The following is a 21,973-nucleotide window of genomic DNA, read 5'->3' as shown; positions in this document are numbered from 1 at the left end:
CTAAACCTCTTTCAGTGCAGAGACCCCTCAAACTTTTAAAGATTAGATTCCCATAGGTTGCTTGGACAAGTGTGGGAGTAAGTTCTACTGTAGACATGTTTAGAAAGGGGTTAGGACAGAGAGAAAAACGTTTTTAGAAACTTTTGAAGAAAAGAGAAAAACCTTTCAAACTTTTCAAAACGTTTTAGAAAGTTTGTAGAAAGAAAGTGAAGCTGTTTAGGTTAACTGTGTATTTTTTTTTAAGTATTTGGTATATGTTTTTCTTATGAAAAGCACAAATGACAAAGTTGTAAAGCAGTTACAAGTACTTATGCCACTGCTGCACCACCAAAGTAGGAGGCTGGCCTGGTTTATAGTGGGTACCTGATGGTACTTAAACGTTGTGCCAGGTCCAGTTATCCCTTAATAGTAGATTAGTAGTGTTCTAGTAGCTTAGGCTGATAGAGGTAGCTATAGCAGAGCAGCTTAGGCTGAACTAGGAGACATGCAAAGCTCCTACTATACCACTTTTATCATACAGCACTTTATCATAAGAATCACAATACTCAGAGTTACTAAAAATAAAGGTACATGCTTTTAGTGATAATGTGCCAAAAATATCTCATAGGATATACTCCCTTAGGAGGTAAGTAAAATACACAAAATATACACACAAACCAAAATCAGGTAAGTAAACAGTTAGAAAAGTAGTGCAAACACTGTAGAATACAATAGGTTGCAATAGGCCTAGGGGCAACACAAACCATGTACTCCAAATGTGGAATGCGAACCACTTATGGACCCCATGCCTATTGTAGTGTGTAGAGGGTTGCTGGGAGTGTAAGAAAACACTAAGGGTGTCCAAGATACCCCACCCCAAGACCCTGAAAAGTAGGAGTAAAGTTACCCTGCTTCCCCAGAAACACACTAAAGTCGTGATAGGAGATTCTGCAAGGACGACGACTGACTGCGAAGCACTGAAGATGGATTCCTGGACCTGAGGACCTGCAAAGGAAGGGGACCATGTCCAAGAGTCACGCAAGTGTCCAGGGGGGCAGGAGCCCACTAAACCCCAGATGAAGGTGCACAAGGGCTGCCTCAGGGTGGAAGAAGCTGAAGATTCTGCAACAACAGAAGGTGCCAGGAACTTTTCCTTTGCACAGAAGATGTCCCACAGCATCCTGGAGGATGCAGAGTTTTTTCCACGCAGCAAGACCGCAAACAAGCCTTGCTAGCTGCAAAGGTCGTGATTGAAGAAAATAGGTGCTGCCCGGGTCCAGGAAGGAACAGGAGGCCGCCCTTTGGAGGAGGAGACAGAGGGTGCGCTCAGCAGCACAGAGAGCCTAAGCAGAAGCAGGCAGCACCCGCTGAAGCACTTGAACAGGGGTTCAAGAAAACTGAGCACGGCGGTCGTCTCAACACTGCAAAGGAGGGTCCCACGAAGCCGGTGGTCAACTCAGCGAGTTGAGCAATGCAGAACGGAGTGATGGGGACCTGGGCTGTGCTGTGCACAAAGGATTCCTTGCAAAAATGCACAGAAGCCCTAGCAGCTGCAGTTCACGCAGTACACAGGATTACTGTCTGGCGTGGGGAGGCAAGGACTTACCTCCACCAAATTTGGACAGATGGACCACTGGACTGTCGGGGTCACTTGGATGCAGCTCCTGATTTCCAGGGACCACGCTTGTCAAGATGAGAGGGGACCCAGAGGACCGGTGAAGCAGAAGTTTGGTGCCTGCGTTAGCAGGGGGAAGATTCTGTAGACTCGCAGGAGATTTCTTCTTGGCTTCCAGTGCAGGGTGAAGGCAGACAGCCCTCAGAGCATGCACCACCAGGAAACAGTCAAGAAAGCCAGCAGGATTAGGCGCTACAATGTTGCTGGTAGTCTTCTTGATACTTTGTTGGGGTTTTGCAGATGTCCTGGAGCAGTCAGTGGTCGATCCTTGGCAGAAGTCAAAGAGGGAGATGTAGAGGAACTCTGGTGACCTCTTGCATTCGTTATGTGATGAGAAACCCACAGGAGAGACCCTAAATAGCCATCAGAGGACGATTGGCCACCTAACCATGTAAGCACCTATCAGGGGGGGTCTCTGACGTCACCTACTGGCACTGACCACTCAGAGGGCTCCATTATGCCCTCACACCTCTGCATTCAAGATGGCAGAGGTCTGGGACACACTGGAGGAGCTCTGGGCACCACCCCTGGGGTGGTAATGGACCGGGGAGTGGTCACTCCCCTTTCCTTTGTCCAGTTTCGTGCCAGAGCAGGGGCGGGGGGATCCCTGAACCGGTGTAGACTGGCTTATGCAAGGAGGGCACCATCTGTGCCCTTCAATGCATTTCCAGATGGTGGGGGAGGCTACTCCTCCCCAGCCCTTAACACCTATTTCCAAAGGGAGAGGGTGTAACACCCTCGCTCAGAGGAAATCCTTTGTTTTGCCTTCCTGGGACTGGGCTGCCCAGACCCCAGGAGGGCAGAAGCCTGTATGTGGGTTGGAAGCAGCGGTAACTGCAGTGAAAACCACAGAGAGCTAGTTTGGTAGTACCCGGGGTCCATGCTGGAGCCCCAGGGATGCATGGGATTGGCACCCCAATACCAGATTTGGCATGGGGGGACAATTGCATGATCTTAGACATGTTACATGGCCATGTTCGGAGTTACCATTGTGAAGCTACATATAGGTATTGACCTATATGAAGTGCACGCATGCAATGGTGTCCCCGCACTCACAAAGTCCGGGCATATTTCCCTGAACTATGTGGGGACACCTTGGCTAGTGCCAGGGTGCACTCACACTTAGTATCTTATCACCTAATCTTTACTAAGTGAGGGTTAGACAGATAGGTGACTTATAAGTTACTTAAGTGCAGTGTAAAATGGCTGTGAAATAACGTGGATGTTATTTCACTCAGGCTGCAGTGGCAGTCCTGTGTAAGAACTGTCTCAGCTCCCTATGGGTGGCAAAAGAAATGCTGCAGCCCATAGGGATCTCCTGGAACCCCAATACCCTGGGCACCTCGGTACCATATACTAGGGAATTATAAGGGTGTACCAATCAGGATTGGAAAAATGGGCACTAGCCTGCAGTGAAAGTTTTAAAGACAGAGAGAACATAAGCACTGAGGTTCTGATTAGCAGAGCCTCAGTGACACAGTTAGGCACCACACAGGGAACACATTTAGGCCACAAACTATGAGCACTGGGGTCCTGGCTAGTAGGATCCCAGTGACACAGGTAAAAACAAACACACACACAATTAAAAATGGGGGTAACATGCCAGGCAAGATGGTACTTTCCTACAGTGTCTTTCTTGCTTTTATGTTTTTCTCTGATTTACGGGGAATATCCATTCATATTCCAATGACATTTGAAATTTAATTAGTTATTGTTCCAGTCTTTGGCTCCATTGACAGAACACTTCCTCTGATGGCCTGACAGTGGATGAGCAGTTAGGGAAAGGTTTTACACTGTCCACCCAATTTAAGGTAAAACTGTCTGTAAGGTTACAGGGAAAAAAATAATGCCCCCCACACCCTGGGAGAAAACTCTCAACCTGTGGAGGTCATGAGTTTCTTGTTTTTCAAAAACAAACTCAAGCTATTGGAAGTTTATTTTTACTTTTGAAAAGTATTCAAGCCATTCTGTTTGATGCTACCATCTGTCAAACGAGTCACAGAGCTTTTTTTGATTTTCTGTGCTTTCAGTCCTCTTCAAAACTACAGGTATCTTGGTGCAAAGATGCATACATAAACTGGGTGATCTCCTCCCAGGTAGCACAGGGCATTGTGAGTTCCCTTTTCAAAATTGACTTTGTACAAGGTTGCTTGCACCTCCTATCACCTCCCCGGACACTAAAGTACCGCACTCACCTCTCCTCCTCCCCTCCTCCGCTCCTCCCCATTTGCGGAGTACAAAGTGTCAGCCACGAACCTGCAGACAGCTCCCCCCAATGGATAAAGCAGAACAGTGTGCCTCCCTGCTGAAGAATGAACAACAATGTGCTTGGCAATAAGTCTCAACCAAACACCAGATTATACTACAGATATCATGGTCCCAGCTACAGGGCAAGTGCTGTATTGTGTAATGTCGGAAGGCTGATGGCCGTCCGACAGTGAGGAGAAATGGCGCTTACAGAAATGACGGAGCCGACACAGGTTGTTGTTGGTTATGGAGGCCGCCTGGTCATTTGGGCCTCCGGGTCCGCAGCAGTGTATCAGCGGGTTCGTCTAACACCGCTGTACCGCGTCCTCTGCCCCTAGACCACGCCCCCGATTATTTTATACCCCCGGGCCAGAGGCCACTGCGGAAACCACGAGGGTCAAACTACAGAGGGGAGTTATCCAGGCTGAACACGCCTGGGTACTCCCCCGTTGCAGAAAAGGTGTTGGATGGTCGGTTGCGTCACCGACCAGCGACACCACATTCCTTCAAAAATGTATAAACAACAAAACAAATACACAGTGTAACAATAAACTTCACACATCACAAAGGTGATCACGCAAATACGTGGAAGGGCAAGGGTTGGCACGTAGATTGTATTTGGTGACTCCGGATCGGCTAAGAGTGGACCCCGGGCTTGACGACGCGCTCGGCACTTCAACTCGTACTTGGACTGACGTCCCTCCTTGTCGATTCATAGATGACAAGTCAGGGTCGTTATCCTCGACCAGTGGGGAAAATGAGTTGTCATCTTCATTGCCACCAAGTTCTCTTGCGCGACTATCGCCTGGCTGGTGGAACTTCTTGAAAAATGAAATGTTCCGGGTGACAGTCTCGGCCCCACGCTGAGAACAACAGCAGACCCTGTTCAGCGAACAATCTTCCAAGGGGTAGTGTCAAAAAGTGTGCAGAATTTGCTCCCGGGCAAGGCATGCTTCAGCAGCATTTGATCTCCCACGGTGAGGTCAGACAGGGTAGCACGCCTGCTCTGGCTGGCTCGTTGATTGACTGCACGTCGCTTTGCTTGAGCTTAGTCCTGACTCAGGGCTAGAGGGGTCCACGAGAAATGATGGGGAATGGTGTCTATGGATGCCCTCCCAAATGCAATGTAACTAGGTGCCCTGTTCGTAGTGGAGTGGGGCGTCTGGCGATAATTGCGTAGGAACAAGAAAATGGCATAGTCAACCGCCTGACCTCCTGCAACGGCAATGCGAATTACTTTGTTCAGAGTACGCATGAACCTCTTGACCTCACCGTTGGCTTGAGGCCACCGGGGCGTGATCCGTCGATGACGAGTGCCAGTAAATTTCAGGTACTCCGCTAACTCTCGGCTTTGGAAGGGTGGCCCATTGTCAGTTTTTAGTTCGGATATCAACCCATGAGTGGCCATGACTTTCTCCAACCCTGATATTACCACGTCCGCCGTGAGGGCTGGGATGATTTCCACTTCAGGGTACTTGGAGAAATCGTCGATCAGAACCATGATGTGGCGGCCATCCAGTAGACTCCCGAAATCAAGGCTGGCAGACTTCCATGGCCCTTCTGGGGAGGTCTCAGTCTCGACCGGAGCCAGCTTGCTGGACTCTCCAGTGACTTGACACCACACGCACGATCTCACTAGGTCCTCAACTTGTTCGTCCATGAGGGGAAACCATACCTTCGATCGCAGGCGCCCCTTTGTCTTGACCATCCCTTGGTGACCATGGTGCGCTAGCTCAACGGCTCGGGTGGTAAGGGAGGACAGGAGAACCAGCCGATTCCCTCTCAGAAGACACCCCTCCGAATCCGTTGTGAGACTCTGAGGTCAACAGCGGCAGTTGTTTTTTTAAAGTATGCCAGTGGTTGTTCCTCAACACCACCAGGACTTTTTGTAAATACTCATCCTCACGGGTAGCTTGCACGATTTCGTCCGTTGACATGGGCATCGGTCTCGACCGATCCGTGACGTACCGGACATACTCTTCTGTCTCCCGAGCCTCATTGACCTCTGTATCCGAAGCCGCCTGTGGATGTCTTGACAGGTAATCTGCAGGGTTCTCAGACCCCGGACAATACTCCAGTTGGCAGCGTTAGTCCTGCAGTTGCAACATCCATTTCTCGATTCTCGGTGGAGGCTTTGAGGTGGTGCCGTTGAAAAGAGGAAGTAAGGGCTTGTGGTCGGTGGTCACAGTGAACAGGCGTCCATAGACATAGATGTGATAGTGCTTGCATCCCCAGTGTACTCCAATGGCTTTCTTTTCTATCTGAGAGTATCTCTGCTAAGTGTCCGTGAGTGACCAGCTCGCGTAAGCAACTGGGGACCACATCCCCTCTGCTTGTTCTTGTAGTAGCACGGCGCCTAACCCCTTCGGTCCGGCATCGACGCCGATCTTTGTGCTCTTCTTTGGGTCAAAGTATTTCAGAATGGTCTCGCTGGACAGAGCCTCCTTTATGGCTTCAAAGGCCGCTTGTTCCTCGGATTCCCACTTCCATGGCTCGGAGGCCTTTGTCAATCTCCGGAGCGGTTGGGTGAGGTTGGACAAGTCCTTGATGAAGCGGCCGCAGTAGTTGACCATTCCGAGGAAGCTTCGTACTTCCGTGGTACTGGTGGGAGGGGGTGCACTTTTGATATCGTCCACTTTGGCTGGATCTCGGGCAACGCCACCTGCTGAGAATGTGTAGCCAAAGAATTGTATCTTGTCCTTGAGGAACTCGCACTTCCGCCGGTGCAGGGTGAGCCCCGAATCCTCAATGCGCTGTAGGACATGTTGGACGCGAGAGTGGTGTTCTGCAATAGTGGGCACGTGGACGAGGATGTCATCGCTGACATTGATGGTTCCGGGCAGGTCGGCTAGCAGTTCTTGGATGTTTTGGAACACCTCTGCGGCACTCGATATCCTAAAGTTTAACCGCTTGTACCTCCTTAGTCCGACGTGTGTGGAGAAGGTTGTGATGTAGCGTGAGTCTTCCGCTAGCACCAACTGGTGATATCCAGACCAGAGGTCTAACTTTGAAAACCACTGAGATTCACTAAGCTCTCCCAAGATGTTGTCAATTTTGGGAGTCAGATGTCTCTCTAGTTTGATGGCTGCATTGGGGAGCCGCATGTCCACACATATGCGGACCTCCCCTGGTTGTTTCGGTTTACGTGCTACCACAATGGGTGAGACCCACGGTGTGGGTCCGCAGACCCGTTCGATAATACCTGCCTTTTCAAGGTGGTCTAGTTCTTTTTCCACTTGGTGCCGGAGGTGAAATGCGACTCTCTGGTGCCGGAGGGCAACTGGTTGTACTGTCTTGTCAATATGGAGTTTGATCTCGTGGTCTCAGAGGCAGCCTATCCCTTCAAATATTCCATCATACTTTGCTAACAGGTCCGTTACAGACTCTTGGTGGATGCTGAAAGCAAAAGTGACTTTTCTAGTACTTCGGCTGCTTTGCAGCCCAGCAGCATCCCTCGTCCATCTTCGGTTATGTATACCTTTGCTGGGGTGGATCGTGATCCATGAGTTAGGGTTGTTCGGAACATGCCCTTCAGGGCTAGCGGAGTGTTCTGCCCATACGCGTAGACCTTCACCTTTGCCTTGGTTAGCGTTGGGACTGCTACCATCCTGCAGGGTTTCTCTGCTGCTAGGAGGTTGATGGACGCTCCTTTGTCCACCACTGCCATTGTCTCGTGCGTTCCCATTTGGATCTGACACCTTGGCAGTGTTGCTTGACGAGGGTGCGCGTTTTTGACCATGAATAGGGAGTGGACTACGTGTACAGTGGCTTAGTCATCGTCCATGTCACTCCCAGGCTCTGATTTGCTTGATGCAGTGCTTTCCGCCGCGGTGTTGACTGATGCATTTCCAGTTTTGGTTCTTTTGGATCTGCAGACTTTTGCAAAGTGGTTTATCTTCCCACAGTTGGAGCATACTCTGCTTCTCGCTGGGCACTCCGATGATTTGTGTGGGACTCCCCCGCAATATCCGCATTGCCTAGCTTGAGTCCTGTTCGGTCGTTGTCTAGGTTTGCTAGTGGGTATCGTGACCGTGTTGGCCGTCTCTTCTTTTATGGGTCGCTGCAGGGCCATCTCCATGTGAGATGCGCAGGCCCGTGACAGCTATTTTGTGCGTCCTAGCTGCAGGACGTCTGGTAGAGACTTTCCGGATTCTTCTAGGATGCGCTCTCTGGGTTTTAAGGAGGCACACCCCTGAATGAGTTGTCCTCGTACTTCTTCTGTTTCATCATTGAACCTGCAGGTGCTGGCTAATTCCCTCAGCCTCATATGGAATGTGTCCAGTGATTCTTCTATATGTTGTCTGGCCTGCCTGAATATAAATCTCTCATAGTTGATGTTTACCATGGGCTCGAAGTGTCTGTTCAATGGAGTTATGAGCGTCGTGTGTGTTTTTGGGGCGTCCTCCACCAGATTTTTTAATATTTTATATATGTCTCTCCCTCCTATGTGGATGAGCATGGTGCGCTTTTGGTCATTCGCCACCTTGGTGGCTTCGAAGAAAAGGAGTACTCTTTCCACCCATTCCTTCCATCTGGTGGCTTGAGCAGACGGGGCCCCCTCTATAATGAATGGCTCAACCGGGGGTATGGCAGACATGCTGGCTGGATTGACTGGTATGTCTCAGAGGTATTGGCCGTGCTGTGGGGCGGTGCAGACGGGTCTTATATCATGGGTACTGGTGCAGGATCATTAATGTACTCACTGTTTCCTGTTGTGGTGGGACAACCTCTCTGTGAGTAGTGGGCCTCGGCTGCAAGCGGGCTGGCCATGTAGCTGGGGTCCTGTGATTCCAGGAGTTCTAGATTTTCCCCAGCGTAGGATTTTCTTTTTTTTTCTTTTTTTTTTATGTTGGGTTGCCCCAGGTAGTGGACCAGCAGGTTGAAGCAGTTCTTTGCCTTCAAAAGCGGCACGAGCACCGTGTGAGAGGCGGCTGCCGCCTTTGAATTATTATTTTTTTAACTGGAAAAGCGATTGCCTCCACCACACGAGCACCGCGTGACTTGCGGCCGCTGCGGGGCAATCCTCTTGGCGTGGAGCCGCTCCGCTCTTCGCCAATGTAATGTCGGACGGCTGATGGCCGCCCGACAGTGAGGAGAAACAGCGCTCGCAGAAACGACGGAGCCGACACAGGTTGTTGTTGGTTATGGATGCCGAGTGGTCATTTGGGCCTCCGGGTCCCCAGCAGTGTATCAGGGGGTTCGTCTAACACCGCTGTGCCGCGTCCTCTGCCCCTAGACCACGACCCCGTTTATTTTATACCCCTGGGCCGGAGGCCGCGGAGGAAACCATGAGGGTCAAACTACAGAGGGGAGTTATCCAGGCTGAACATGCCTGGGTACTCCCCAGTTACAGAAAAGGTGTTGGATGGTCGGTTGCATCACCGACCAGCGACACCACATATTGCAAAGTGTAATCGCTTGGATTAACAATATTTTAAGACCGAATTCAATGTAACCAGTAAAAATGGTTTCCAGGTTTGTTCCAGATAATATTGTTTGGCAATTATTTGTACCGCTATCCCTAGCAATAGAGCCTTACCTTTCAACCTCTCACTTAGCTACAATATAATCTTCCAACCAGTGCTTGAAATATGAAAATAGAAGTGCAGGTACTCTCTACCAGAGTACCTGCTTGTTTCTGGGAAGTGCGGGTACTCTCTAATTAAAGGTATTATGTTTTTCTGGAGAAGTGCAGGTACTCTCCGTTTTGAAATAAAGTGCTGGTACTCAGTACCGGACAGTACTGGCCCATTTAAAGCATTGCGTCCAATCTTTCACTCCTGTGTCACTGCGTGGCGTGCAGTAATCCATTATGTAGCAGCTGAGCTAACAGAAAATCTCACACATACCAGTAATTAATTGTATATAGATTTGTGGAGCATCTTGCGTTTTTCTTTTTAATTGAAATATACCTGTACTTTTGTTTCTTTGCATACACATCTGATACAAGTTATATTAGTGTTTTACCATGTAAAAAAAAAGATGGTTACATTCTCAGAAATTGCACAAGGCTAACTTTTTTAGGTCTCCCCCCCACAGTGCATGCGCTGTGCTACGAGACATAGTTTACACTTCAGTTGGGTTTACAACTGGCCCACAGCATATCATTAGTTTTTTGTATTGCCACTCCCGTTGACAATCTTTCAGTTATTTATTTATTAAGTTCATTCGGTCTAGAAATCTAGACCATTTAAAATAATAATAACAATCATACTTAAAAAGGGATGTAATAAAAACATGGTAACAATGTAAAACCAATAGACATCAAAACAGTGTAACAAAAAGAATAACAAAACAAAGCATTTCATCAAATATATAAATACAATAAAATAAAACTTGAATAAATATAGTAAAAAAGGGGACAGGGCTAAAAACTGAAGTATAAGACTTTTTTGTCTGGAGGACCAGTATGCACAACCAAAAGACAAAAAAGACAAAAGATAGTCTGATTGGACTAAAAGACGACATGATCAGAGTACCAATCAAAGAAAACAACAGGATAACTATATGAGAAGGCTATATGGGCTTGTGCAGTCTTGGTAGTCATAGGGAAAGCAACAAATTCATAATGGAAATTTCCAACTAAAAACAATACAAAAAGGATAAAAAAGAAGATTAAAATCCTTCTGAAAACAAATATAGAAATGGCTCAGGAGCCTTTGGATGCTATGAACTTGCGACGGATGTACCAAGCCTCCGATAAATATTTGGTAACTGGAATGGCAACCCTGGGAGAAGAATCATACGTACAGATTCTAATGGCTGTTACTCTGTCCTGAAATGACATGTTTTTACAGAGGGGAATAATCCACCTCTTTCTTGGTGTCTTGTACAAAGGGCAGAAGAATAATACATGCTCTGATGTTTCTTTGCAAACTTGACAGAAGGTACACCTATCATTTGTAGCGATGTTAGATGGCCAATGGGCCGTAAAACCATTGGTAGGCAATGTGCCATATCTTAACTGCAGGTATAGAGCACGGGCATACGGAGGGATAGGGAGGTTCAGGAAAATCTCAGCCCAGGGTTCATGCTTAATTTGGAGAAAATCCATAGTTAACCTACCCGCCCTCTTTTGGTGCAGGGAATCTTCGTTAACTTTCTCCCAATATCTGTTCGTAACAAATCTCCTAGCCTTGTCAGGGATTTGATCCGGGTGATTCCAATAATGGGGAAGACCCATTTTGTCCCAGGCAGTTTTCATCTCTTTCAGCCAAGGGATTCTCTCCAGTGCCTTAGGGGCGGCTATCAACTCTCTTACAGCCAGCCTATATGGTTCTAGTTCAGCAGATTTCCATAGACGAATCCAGTAGGAAAGGGGTCTTAAGGCCGCTATAGTTTTAATGCCATTTAGACCAAGGTCAAGCCTTAAAGGGGTCATTGGTGTACCCGTACCTAGCCTGGACACCTGCCTAAGGAAGATATTTTCCTTAGTTTGCAGAATGTCCAGGTTTTTGTGGGACCCCCAAAGTTCCGCTCCATATAGGGCTGCTGCTCTGATTTGAACATTATAAATCTCCGCAAGAATGTTCAGAGGGGGGCTCGGTGCCTTTCTAGATCTGCGGACTAAGGCCCCACCTCTTTGGCTTATGATCAGAGCCCCCTTGTCAATAGCTGCCTTCCATTTACCCGATGTAGATAGTCTGAAACCCAAATAATCAAACTCTTCAACTTTCTCCAATGGGGTCGAATTCATCTCAATATTAGTACGCAGTCGTTTTTTAGAGGTAGTGAATATCATAAATTTAGTTTTCTTAATATTTACATCTAAACCATAATCACTACAGTAAGCACAGAACTGGTTAATTAGGTGTTGAATTCCCATTGGTGATTTTGATAGTAGGATCGTATCATCTGCATAAAGCAGGCAGGGGATTTTTTTCCCACCTAGTTTTGGAGAATCATTTATGCAGTTCTCTAGGTAGTGGATGCAATTATTGATGTAGAGCAGAAAAAGAGTAGGTGCCAGAACACAACCTTGTCTAACTCCTTTTTTGATAGCTACAGGGTCAGTCAGCTCGCCCCCTTGACCACACCTGATTTGGGCAAAGGTATTTTGGTGCAACTGGGCTATGAGTTTCAGGAGGCCAAATGGCACTCCCATGTTTAATAATGTTGACCACAGCAGATTCCTGGGGATCAGGTCAAATGCAGCTCTTAGGTCTATAAAGACCACGTAAAGGTTGCCCCCCCCCAGGTCAACATTCTTCCATTTTATTGACATAAATCTTAGAGCTTGGTCAACTGTGCTCACAGCGGGTCTGAAGCCCGCTTGTAAATCAGAAAGGGCTTTAGACTCACTAATCCATTCCTCAAGGTGGGACAGAAGATGTTTAGCATAAATTTTTTTGGAAGTTGTCGAGGAGACTAATTGGACGGTAGTTAGCCGGAATGTTTGGATTTCCTTTTTTGAAGATCGGTACAATTTCTGCCCCTTTCCAAGTAGATGGAACTGGAGCGCCTGCTGCAATAGTATTGCAGATAAAATTGAGGTAGGGAGCCCATATATCAGGTCTAGATTTATATAGATCACCTGGAATTTTATCTGGGCCAGGCGCCTTCCCCCATTTCAGGGAGTCTATTGCAGCTCCAGTTTCGGAAAGAGAAAAAGAAATTGGAATGATCTCTTGGTTTGATGAATCATTGGGGGGCCACAGAGAAACATCTGGTGGACCACCATAAAGTTGCCCAAAATGCTCTACCCAAGTTGCTGAGAGGATTGTAGAGCCAGGCGCGGCTGGAGAGTCACTGTCATTATCAGCTATTAGTTTCCAAAACTTGGAAGTATTATTAGATGAGGCTGAAACCAGGATAGTGGCCCATCTGGCTTCCTCCCAACTTCTGCGTGCCTTTGAACATTCCTTCTTATAAGCGGCCCTGGCTATTCTCAACGTCGCAGCATGGCCTTCTTTAATTGCATCCAGGAGAGCTAGTTGTGCTGATCTGCAGGAATTATTGAACCAAGGGGCATTGTGTTTTTTATTGGAATTGTTAACAGACTCTTTTGTAAAAAATTGTTTTAAAGATTGGAACAGATCAGTGTGGGCTGTAAGAAGGCTATCGCCCTCCTCGGACTCATCTAACCGGATCATACACTCCATTTGATTCACAAGCAAACTGTAGATAGATGCTAAATGATTAGGGGAGGAGATAACAGATTCCCATTTTAGATTGCGTCTATTATTGGTTAGGGCCAGTTGGGACACGTTGGACCTAGAGTGAGGCACTATAAACGAAGGAAAAAGACCTCTGGTTGATAGAATCAGGGGATCGTGGTCGCTCACAGGCTGCTCATCTACCCTCATATCTACCATGTAACACCAAAGACGGATATCAAGAAGTATGTAGTCAATGCGACTGCTATGTACTCCGCGCCTAAAAGTGGGTCGCAAAATAGCATCCGAGTGTGAGCGGCCATTACAGGCTCGGAGGCCATGAGCTAGTGCGATGTCAGCCAAAAAGCGAGCAGATTTGTTCAATCTTGGTTTTTTGTTGGAGACTAACTGGGGGATGCCCCAATGGGCATCCTCTTCTTTACAGATTCCTTGGACTAAAGGATTAGGTTCGAAGGTAATCTTTCAGTTACTTAACTCCCACAGGCTTTACTTCCTTTCCTGTGTTAGCTCCTCCCTGGAGCATTAACCAAGTACATGTGTTCTTCCTTGTCTTTGTTCTACCTCGTCTTTCTACCTACAATGCACTATATGTTGTTTATAAGAGTTTTGGTATTATTCCTGGGTGTGCAATGTGCTTTCCTGCTTTTAACTCAAGCACACAGCTTCTAAATTATGATGCTTTCACCCTACCTGCCCTCCCTATTGACGCTTTAGTTGCGCAGACCCACAACTGTACTACTCTATGCCACTCTACTCTAATCCATTCTACTCAACTCTACACCAGTCTACACCAGTCCATTCCACTCTACTCTAGGACACTCAATGCCACTATATGACACTCCACTCCACTCTACTCTAAGCCACTCCAGTTTATGCCATGCTACTGCACTCTATACCACTCTACTGTTGCCACTCAATGCAACTACATGCTACTGTAGGAGGCTGGCTTAGCTTGTAGTGGGTACCAGAGGTACTTACACCTTGTGCCAGGTCCAGTTATCCCTTATTAGTGTAGAAGAGGTGTTTCTAGCAGTTACGATGATAGAAGGTAGCTATGGCAAAGCAGCTTAGGCTGAACTAGGAGATATGTAAAGCTCCTACTATACCACTGGTGTCATATGCACAATATCATAAGAAAACACAACACACAGAAGTACTAAAAATAAAGGTACTTTATTTTTATGACAATATGCCAAAAGTATCTCAGTGAGTACCCTCAGTATGAGGATAAGTTATATACACAAGATATATGTACACAAACCAAACTTAGGTAAGTAATAGCAAGAAAAGTGATGCAAACAGTGTAGAATTAAAATAGATTGCAATAGGAGCACATAGGTATAGGGTCAACACAAACCATATACTCCAAAAGTGGAATGCGAACCACGAATGGACCCCAAACCTATGTGAGCTTGTAGACGGTTGCTGGGACTGTAAGAAAACAGTGAGGGTTAGAAAAATAGCCCACCCCGAGACCCTGAAAGGCAGGTGTAAAGTGTATCTACTACCCCCAGAGAGCACAGAAGTTGTGATAGGGGGATCTGCAGGAAGAACAAACACCAGCAATGCAACAACAGTGGATTTCTGGACCTGAGTACCTGTAAGACAAGGGGACCAAGTCCAATAGTCGTGATAGTGTCGAGAGTGGGCAGGAGCCGAGGAAATGCCAGCTGAGGGTGCAAGGAAGCTGCCACCGGATGGAAGAAGCTTGGAGTTCTGCAAGAAAGAAGAGAGATAGGGACTTTTTCTTTGGAAGACGGATGTCCCACGTCGCGATGAAGCATGCCGAGGTATTCCCTTGCAGAAAGACCACAAACAAGCCTTGCTAGCTGCAAGGATTGCGGTAGAGGTTTTTGGGTGCTGCTGTGGCCCAGGAGGGACCAGGATGTAGTCACTTGGAGGAGGAGACAGAAGGGGCGCGCAGCAAAGCAGGGAACCCTCACAAAAGTAGGCAGCACCCACAGAAGTACCTGAAAAGGCACTTGGAAGAAGAGTAAACCAGAGTCCATGCGAAGTCACAAAAGGGAGTCCCACGACGCCGGAGGACAACTCAGAAGGTTGTGCACTGCAGGTTAGAGTGTCGGGGACCCAGGCTTGGCTGTGCATGAAAGAATCCTGGAAGAGTGCACAGGAGCCGGAGCAGCTGCAAATCACGCGGTACCCAGCAATGCAGTCTAGCGTGGGGAGGCAAGGACTTACCTCCACCAAACTTGAACTGAAGAGTCACTAGACTGTGGGAGTCACTTGGACAGAGTTGCTGAGTTTCAGGGACCACGCTCGTCAGGCTGAGAGGGGACCCAGAGGACCAGTGATGCAGTTTTTTGGTTCCTGCGGTTGCAGGGGGAAGATTCCATCGACCCACGGGAGATTTCTTCAGAGCTCCTAGTGCAGAGAGGAGGCAGGCTACCCCCAGAGCATGCATCACCTGGAAACAGTCGAGAAAGCCGGCAGGATGAAGCGATACAAGGTTGCTAGTAGTCGTCTTGCTACTTTGTTGCGGTTTTGCAGCCGTCCTGAGCAGTCAGCGGTCGATCCTTTGGTAGAAGCTGAAGAGGGAGATGCAGAGGAACGCTGATGAGCTCTTGCATTTGTTATCTAAAGAATTCCCCAAAGCAGAGACCCTAAATAGCCAGAAAAGGAGGTTTGGCTACCAAGGAAGGCGGAATGGCTACCAAGAGAGGTAAGAGCCTATCAGAAGGAGCCTCTGACGTCACCTGCTGGCACTGGCCTCTCAGAGCAGTCCAGTATGCCACAGACACCTCTGTTTCCAAGATGGCAGAGGTCTGGGACACACTGGAGGAGCTCTGGGTACCTCGCCTGGGAGGTGTAAGTCAGGGGAGTGGTCACTCCCCTTTCCTTTCTCCAGTTTCACGCCAGAGCAGGGCTGGGGGATCCCTAAACCGGTGTAGACTGGCTTATGCAGAGATAGGCACCATTTGTGCCCATCAAAGCATTTCCAGAGGCTGGGGGAGGCTACTCCTCCTCAGCCTTCACACCTATTTCCAAAGGGAGAGGGTGTTACACCCTCTCTCAGAGGAAATCCTTTGTTCTGCCTTCCTGGGCCAGGGCTGCCTGGACCCCAGGAGGGCAGAAACCTGTCTGAGGGGTTGGCAGCAGCTGCAGTGGAGACCCCGAAAAGGCAGTTTGGCAGTACCCAAGTAATATGCTAGATACCCGGGGGATCATGGAATTGTCCCCCCAATGCCAGAATGGCATTGGGGTGACAATTCCATGATCTTAGACATGTTACATGGCCATGTTCGGAGTTACCATTGTGACGCTGAACATAGGTAGTGACCTATGTACAGTACACGCGTGTAATGGTGTCCCCGCACTCACAAAGTCTGTGAAATTTGCCCTGAACGATGTGGGGGCACCTTGGCTAGTGCTAGGGTGCCCACACACTAAGTAACTTTGCACCCAACCTTCACCAGGTGAAGGTTAGACATATAGGTGACTTATAAGTTACTTAAGTGCAGTGGGAAATGGCTGTGAAATAACGTGGACGTTATTTCACGCAGGCTGCAATGGCAGGCCTGTGTAAGAATTGTCAGAGCTCCCTATGGGTGGCAAAAGAAATGCTGCAGCCCATAGGGATCTCCTGGAACCCCAATACCCTGGGTACCTCAGTACCATATACTAAGGAATTATATGGGTGTACCAGTATGCCAATGTGAATTGGTAAATTTAGTCACTAGCCTGTTAGTGACAAATTTGGAAAGCAGAGAGAGCATAACCACTGAGGTTCTGGTTAGCAGAGCCTCAGTGAGACAGTTAGGCATCACTCAGGGAACACATACAGGGCACATACTTATGAGCACTGGGGCCCTGCCTGGTAGGGTCCCAGTGACACATAGACTAAAATAACATATATACAGTGAAATATGGGGGTAACATGCCAGGCAAGATGGTACTTTCCTACAGCTACTCTCCACCATCTCATGCCACTCCATTCTGCACCATGCCTCTAACTTTCAGCCATGCTGAACAGCGCTGTACAACATTGATAAGACATTGGCAATGCCTGTAGGCCTATTGGAGGCGAAACCTGTTTGTTTAGCCAATGCTTGTTGTTTCTATGTGAAATGAAAATGGGGAGGCAAGTGAACCTTCGTTAAAGTCTTTAATATCTCTCTTTCCTTCATTAAAGCACTATAATAAAGGCTCTGTTGCATCCCACTATTTCACAAAGAAAAAAACTTACTATGTCATGGGTTCTTTTAATACCAATTGACTTTAGCTTCTTACATTTGTCTGACTTTTATGGACTAGCATTGTGCATGCATGCATTAGCATATTAAACTTGGACTTGCTCATCCTTTAGCTTACATTTATATATTTTATATTTTATTGAATGTGTCTGATATTAAACACGTAATTATTTAGCTCAAGACTTATAAATTATTTTGTTTGATGGGAAATGTGAATGATAATCCATACCACAAAACAGCAGCCATCCTCACAGTACTACAATCCTCTGGTTTACATTCATACTTTTAGTGTGCAGAATTTACCATAATAGCAAGTGGATTAAGACTGCAAATCTTGTCTGACTAAAACAAAATTACAAAATGAATACTCGGAGCAATGTTTTAGGTGTCGTAATTCAGCGTGCAAATAGTTTTGAGTTCATAAAAGTTTAAAGTCTTCCATAATATTGTCATTAATTTCTTTTCAGGCTTTCGATCATATTCTTTCCGCTATTGAAGATATCTCTGGGCAAATTGGTCACAATTACATGAGAGACAAGTAAGTTATTTTTTCCCACTTGTATACAAGAACAGAATGGAAATATGTGACTAGACGTTTGATACTCACAATGTGTTTTCGTAGAATGGTTTCTAGTTTGCTGGACTTATTGAGGGAAAAACTCAAAATAAAAAAAGGCCCTTTATATCAAGAAAAGGCAGTTCAACATACCTGTACAACTTTCTTTGCAAATTAGTCAAAACAGAGAAACATCCAAGTGCATCAGTAAATAACTGTGAAACTATGCAGAATTATGTAGCTTCTCAAATGAAATCCTGTTAAAAAAAACGCGTCTTTCAACATCTACAAGCTACTAGAGAGTAGAATCGCTTCTGGATACCTAGTACCTACCATCAAAGTATCTCAGTACAATTTAAAATCCAGGTTAAAATATTTAAAACCCAGTACAATTATAAAGATAAAACTAATAAGTACTTAAAATCTTGAACTTCTCAAATCTAAAACTTTCACCCACAGTCCATCATAAAAGATTATTTAGAAAGCGATTGCGTATATGCCATGCTGCCACTAAACTAAAAGCTTGCGGACTGTGAGAATTAAATCATTAGAACTATCACTTTTTAAAACCCTTATTGCTGTGCAACATTGATTCAAGCCCATTTCTCTGCAGTTTCTGCGAATCCATTGTGACCGAGGGGAGGAGTAGGCAAGACAAAAAAACATAAGATGTTCAACAGTTTCTGAGCTACAACAACATGCTGGACATAAATCAGAGGTAGGTATTGATCCCCAGCTTCTTGTCAAGGACATAAAGGGTAAACTCCCAAAGCGAAAACGAGCATATAAACCTTTACCCAATAAATCTGGTATTATATCTAAGTATGGTTCATACTGTGGGTACCACTTAAAATCAATAAATAAATTAGTTAGTCGACCATGTGACTTACAACTAATGTAATTGTTCCTTACATGAGACTAATATGCAGCTTTCAAAATTGTTTTCTGGGATTTCTCCAACTTATGCGGGTTCTCCCAAAAGCTTTCCAGACCCAGGTTTCAAAACCAGTTAGACCCATGTCTGATCCAAGGAATGGTAGCCACATTCGGCCTCTTTAATAAGTCAAGAAGTGAGACCCTGTTTATATCAAGTAAGGGACATTCCAAATCCTTATCCAATATAACAAGGGTCTTAGGGCTATCAAATCTTCTACTCGATTAAACCCCAGGTTCAAAAACATTAGGATCAAGGTTGTACTACGAGGACACTCAATTAAGGCCCTGGCAAAATGTTTTCACCCACAGTTAATCTTTTACTATTGGAGAATCCCCATATCTCAGCACCATAGGCGCCTGCTCCCTGCACCTATGCCAGATAAATCTTGATAGCCGGAGATACAGCTTTTAACACCGAACTTTTGTAAAAATGCAGGATAGCAGCCGCTCTATGCTGAAGAAGGGCCGCACTTTTGCTGATCTGGTCCTCCCAGTGTAATATACTTGTTAACCTCAAACCCAAATAATCTATTGAATTAACCTTACTTAGAGAGAAACCATCCAATTTAATGGTGCATCTCCTGCAGGGTCCAGCATTGAACACCATCAGTTTAGTTTTACTAATGTTCAACTCCAACCCATAATCTGTACAGAATAATTTGAATCTATCAACAAGTGTTTGGAGGCCCATAGGTGTCTTGGAAATGAGGAGCGAATCATCAGCAAAAAGGAGGATAGGAATTTTCTGAGCATTCAATGAGGGGCATCATTCTGACAAGAGGTCGAAACCTGTGCCACCTCATTGATAAATAAAGTGAATAGAATCGGAGCCAACACACAGCCCTGCCGAACTCCCCTCTGAATAGGAATTTTTTCAGTCTATTCACCTTGATTACCCCATCACACTTGCGCATAAGTATTTTCATGCAACTGCTATAACAAATGAATTATATTGGTTGGTGTTCCCAATATGTGTAGTACTTCCCACAGTTTTTCCCTTGGGACCAATTCAAAGGCGGATTGTAGATCCACAAAAACAACAAATAGATGTTGCTTAGCGAGGACTACATATTTCCAATATAAGAGGGCCAACCTAAAAACTTGATCTACCATGCTAGCTTTTGGGCGAAAGCCCGCCTGTAATGAGGAAAGGACCTGATGATCTCGAACCCAGCTTGTTAGCCTCCCTACTAGTAGTTTAGCAAAGATTTTTTGTAAATTATCAATGAGGCTAATGGGTCTGTAATTAATTGGAAAATTTGCATTACCCTTTTTATAACTAGGGATAATTTCAGCCTCTTTCCACGTGCTCGGGATTGCACCTCCTGCAGTGATTTTATTTTAAATCAGATTTATGTACCAAGACCATACAATTGCCTCTGATTTATACAGATCTCCCGGAAGCTTATCCAGACCAGGGGCTTTACCTGATTTTAATGAGTTGATTGCATCAATGGTTTCCTCTATAGAGAAAAAGATGCTATCCTCAGAGGTATAAATACCTGCCCCCGAAAGATCCAAGCTAGTATTCAAACTATCCTCCAATGGGGAGACAAAATCACAGGTTTGGGAATTATATGGCGAGGGGTTATAGGGTGTAGCATAAAGTTGGGTGAAATGATCCACCCAACACTCAGGTTGAATGTGATTCCTAATGTTGATTCTACCCCCTCTTTGCCTCTTAGACAATAGTTCCCAAAACAGAATATTATTATTGGTTTTTGAGGCATCTGATAATTTCCGCCAGATAAAATCTTCCCAAAACCTTTTTGCTTCCAATATAGATTCCTTGTAAGTACGTCTGGCTAGTTGGATCTCCCCTACTGAACCAGTCATAATGGCAGATTTTAATGCAGACTTAGCCCTAGAGCAGTCTTCATTGAACCATTCATTGTTATTCATATTATCATCACTGGGCCTTAGACCTACCTTCTTATAAAAGAAACTCGGTAATTTCTTTAACATGTTATCATATATGCTAAGAATGGCAATATTGTTAACATCCTGCTCCTCATAAACTGCCAGTTCATCTACAAACAATTGGTAAATCCCACATAACAAATAGGGGTTGGACATCACCCTGGCCAGCCAACCCGTGTATAGTTGTTATTCAGACATGGGGATGGGATCACTGTATGATGCTTATTAAGTGTTCTCCTAAATTCATCCCCAGAAAGAGTAAGAAGCAAGGGGTAATGGTCGCTCTCACATCGGGGTACCACCCTCATGTCCCTCAACAAGGGCCACAACCTGACATCCACCAAAAAATAATCAATAACAATTGTGGACATGCCTTGTTTAAATGTGGGTGTGATGTTTAAATCAGAAGGCATGCGTCCATTACAAGCCCTAAGGCCATGCTTTAAACATAGGGAAGCCAATTGAACGGCCACACAAGATCAAATACAATACAGAGGATTGATTAACTGTGGGGTTCCCCAGAATTCATCCTGTTCAACCGTTAATCTACTGATCAAAGTAGAAGGTTCAAAGGTACAGTTAAGGTCACCTGCTATTATTAAAAAAGTCGAGGGATGTAAGGTGTCCAGAAATTCAGACAATAAAACGAAGGTGTGGGACTCTAAACCCTGTGATACAGACAGAGCATAAACATTGATAAGAATAATCTTAAGGTTCTGTTGAAAGGTAACTTGTATGGCCATTAAATCAACAGAATCAATATTTAATGTCATATGGTCACATTGCAACTTCTTATTCATAAGTACCAGTAGACCTCCTTTGGCTCGGCCATGACCCTTCTCTGGTGGTTGAGCTGAGATACTGAACAAAAGGAACCCATCTATATTAATTTTATCCTGGGCCCAAGTTTCCTGGAAGAGGCAAATGTCTTGATTGTTGATATAAGCAATCCACTCGGAGTCAGCCAATCCCCTGCCAAGGCCAGCTAGATTCCAAGTCATTATAGTTAAGTCATAATTGTCTGACTCAATTGCATGAGTGGGGCACCCAGCCTCCTTCATATACGTAGCCTCATTATGTATCCCAAGTGGCACCTTCCGAGTGACCTCGTTCACATGCGGATCCTCAAGGTGTATCCCAATGGGCACTTCCTATGCAATATTTAGTCATTCTGAAATTGGCAATGAGTAGGGATTTTTAGCTGCCATAGGTAATACACATTCTTGGGAATAAGCTGGCCTTTCATGGGGTGCGGGAAGACAGACACTAGGTGGTTTTGATTCAAGTCTAATACCCACCCTACTCGACTCTCTAAAGTGACAAGTGCGCAATT

At 45.9% G+C, this 21,973-nt stretch overlaps 1 protein-coding gene across 2 annotated transcripts in view; it reads left to right on the top strand.

The window, feature by feature from the left end:
- Positions 1-21,973, top strand: part of SLC9A3 (solute carrier family 9 member A3) — a 1,524,418-nt gene that overhangs the window by 984,244 nt on the left and 518,201 nt on the right. For both annotated transcript variants that reach the window (XM_069219612.1, XM_069219611.1), the window contains exon 9: positions 17,696-17,766. In XM_069219612.1, coding sequence (XP_069075713.1) covers positions 17,696-17,766 — 71 coding nt within the window. The remainder of the gene's footprint in view (positions 1-17,695; positions 17,767-21,973) is intronic.

Source organism: Pleurodeles waltl, chromosome 2_2, assembly GCF_031143425.1.
Source record: "Pleurodeles waltl isolate 20211129_DDA chromosome 2_2, aPleWal1.hap1.20221129, whole genome shotgun sequence".
NCBI classification, from domain to species: Eukaryota; Metazoa; Chordata; class Amphibia; order Caudata; family Salamandridae; genus Pleurodeles; species Pleurodeles waltl.
The sequence above is the reverse complement of the archived record's forward strand: the minus strand, read 5'-3'. Positions and strand labels throughout refer to the sequence as shown.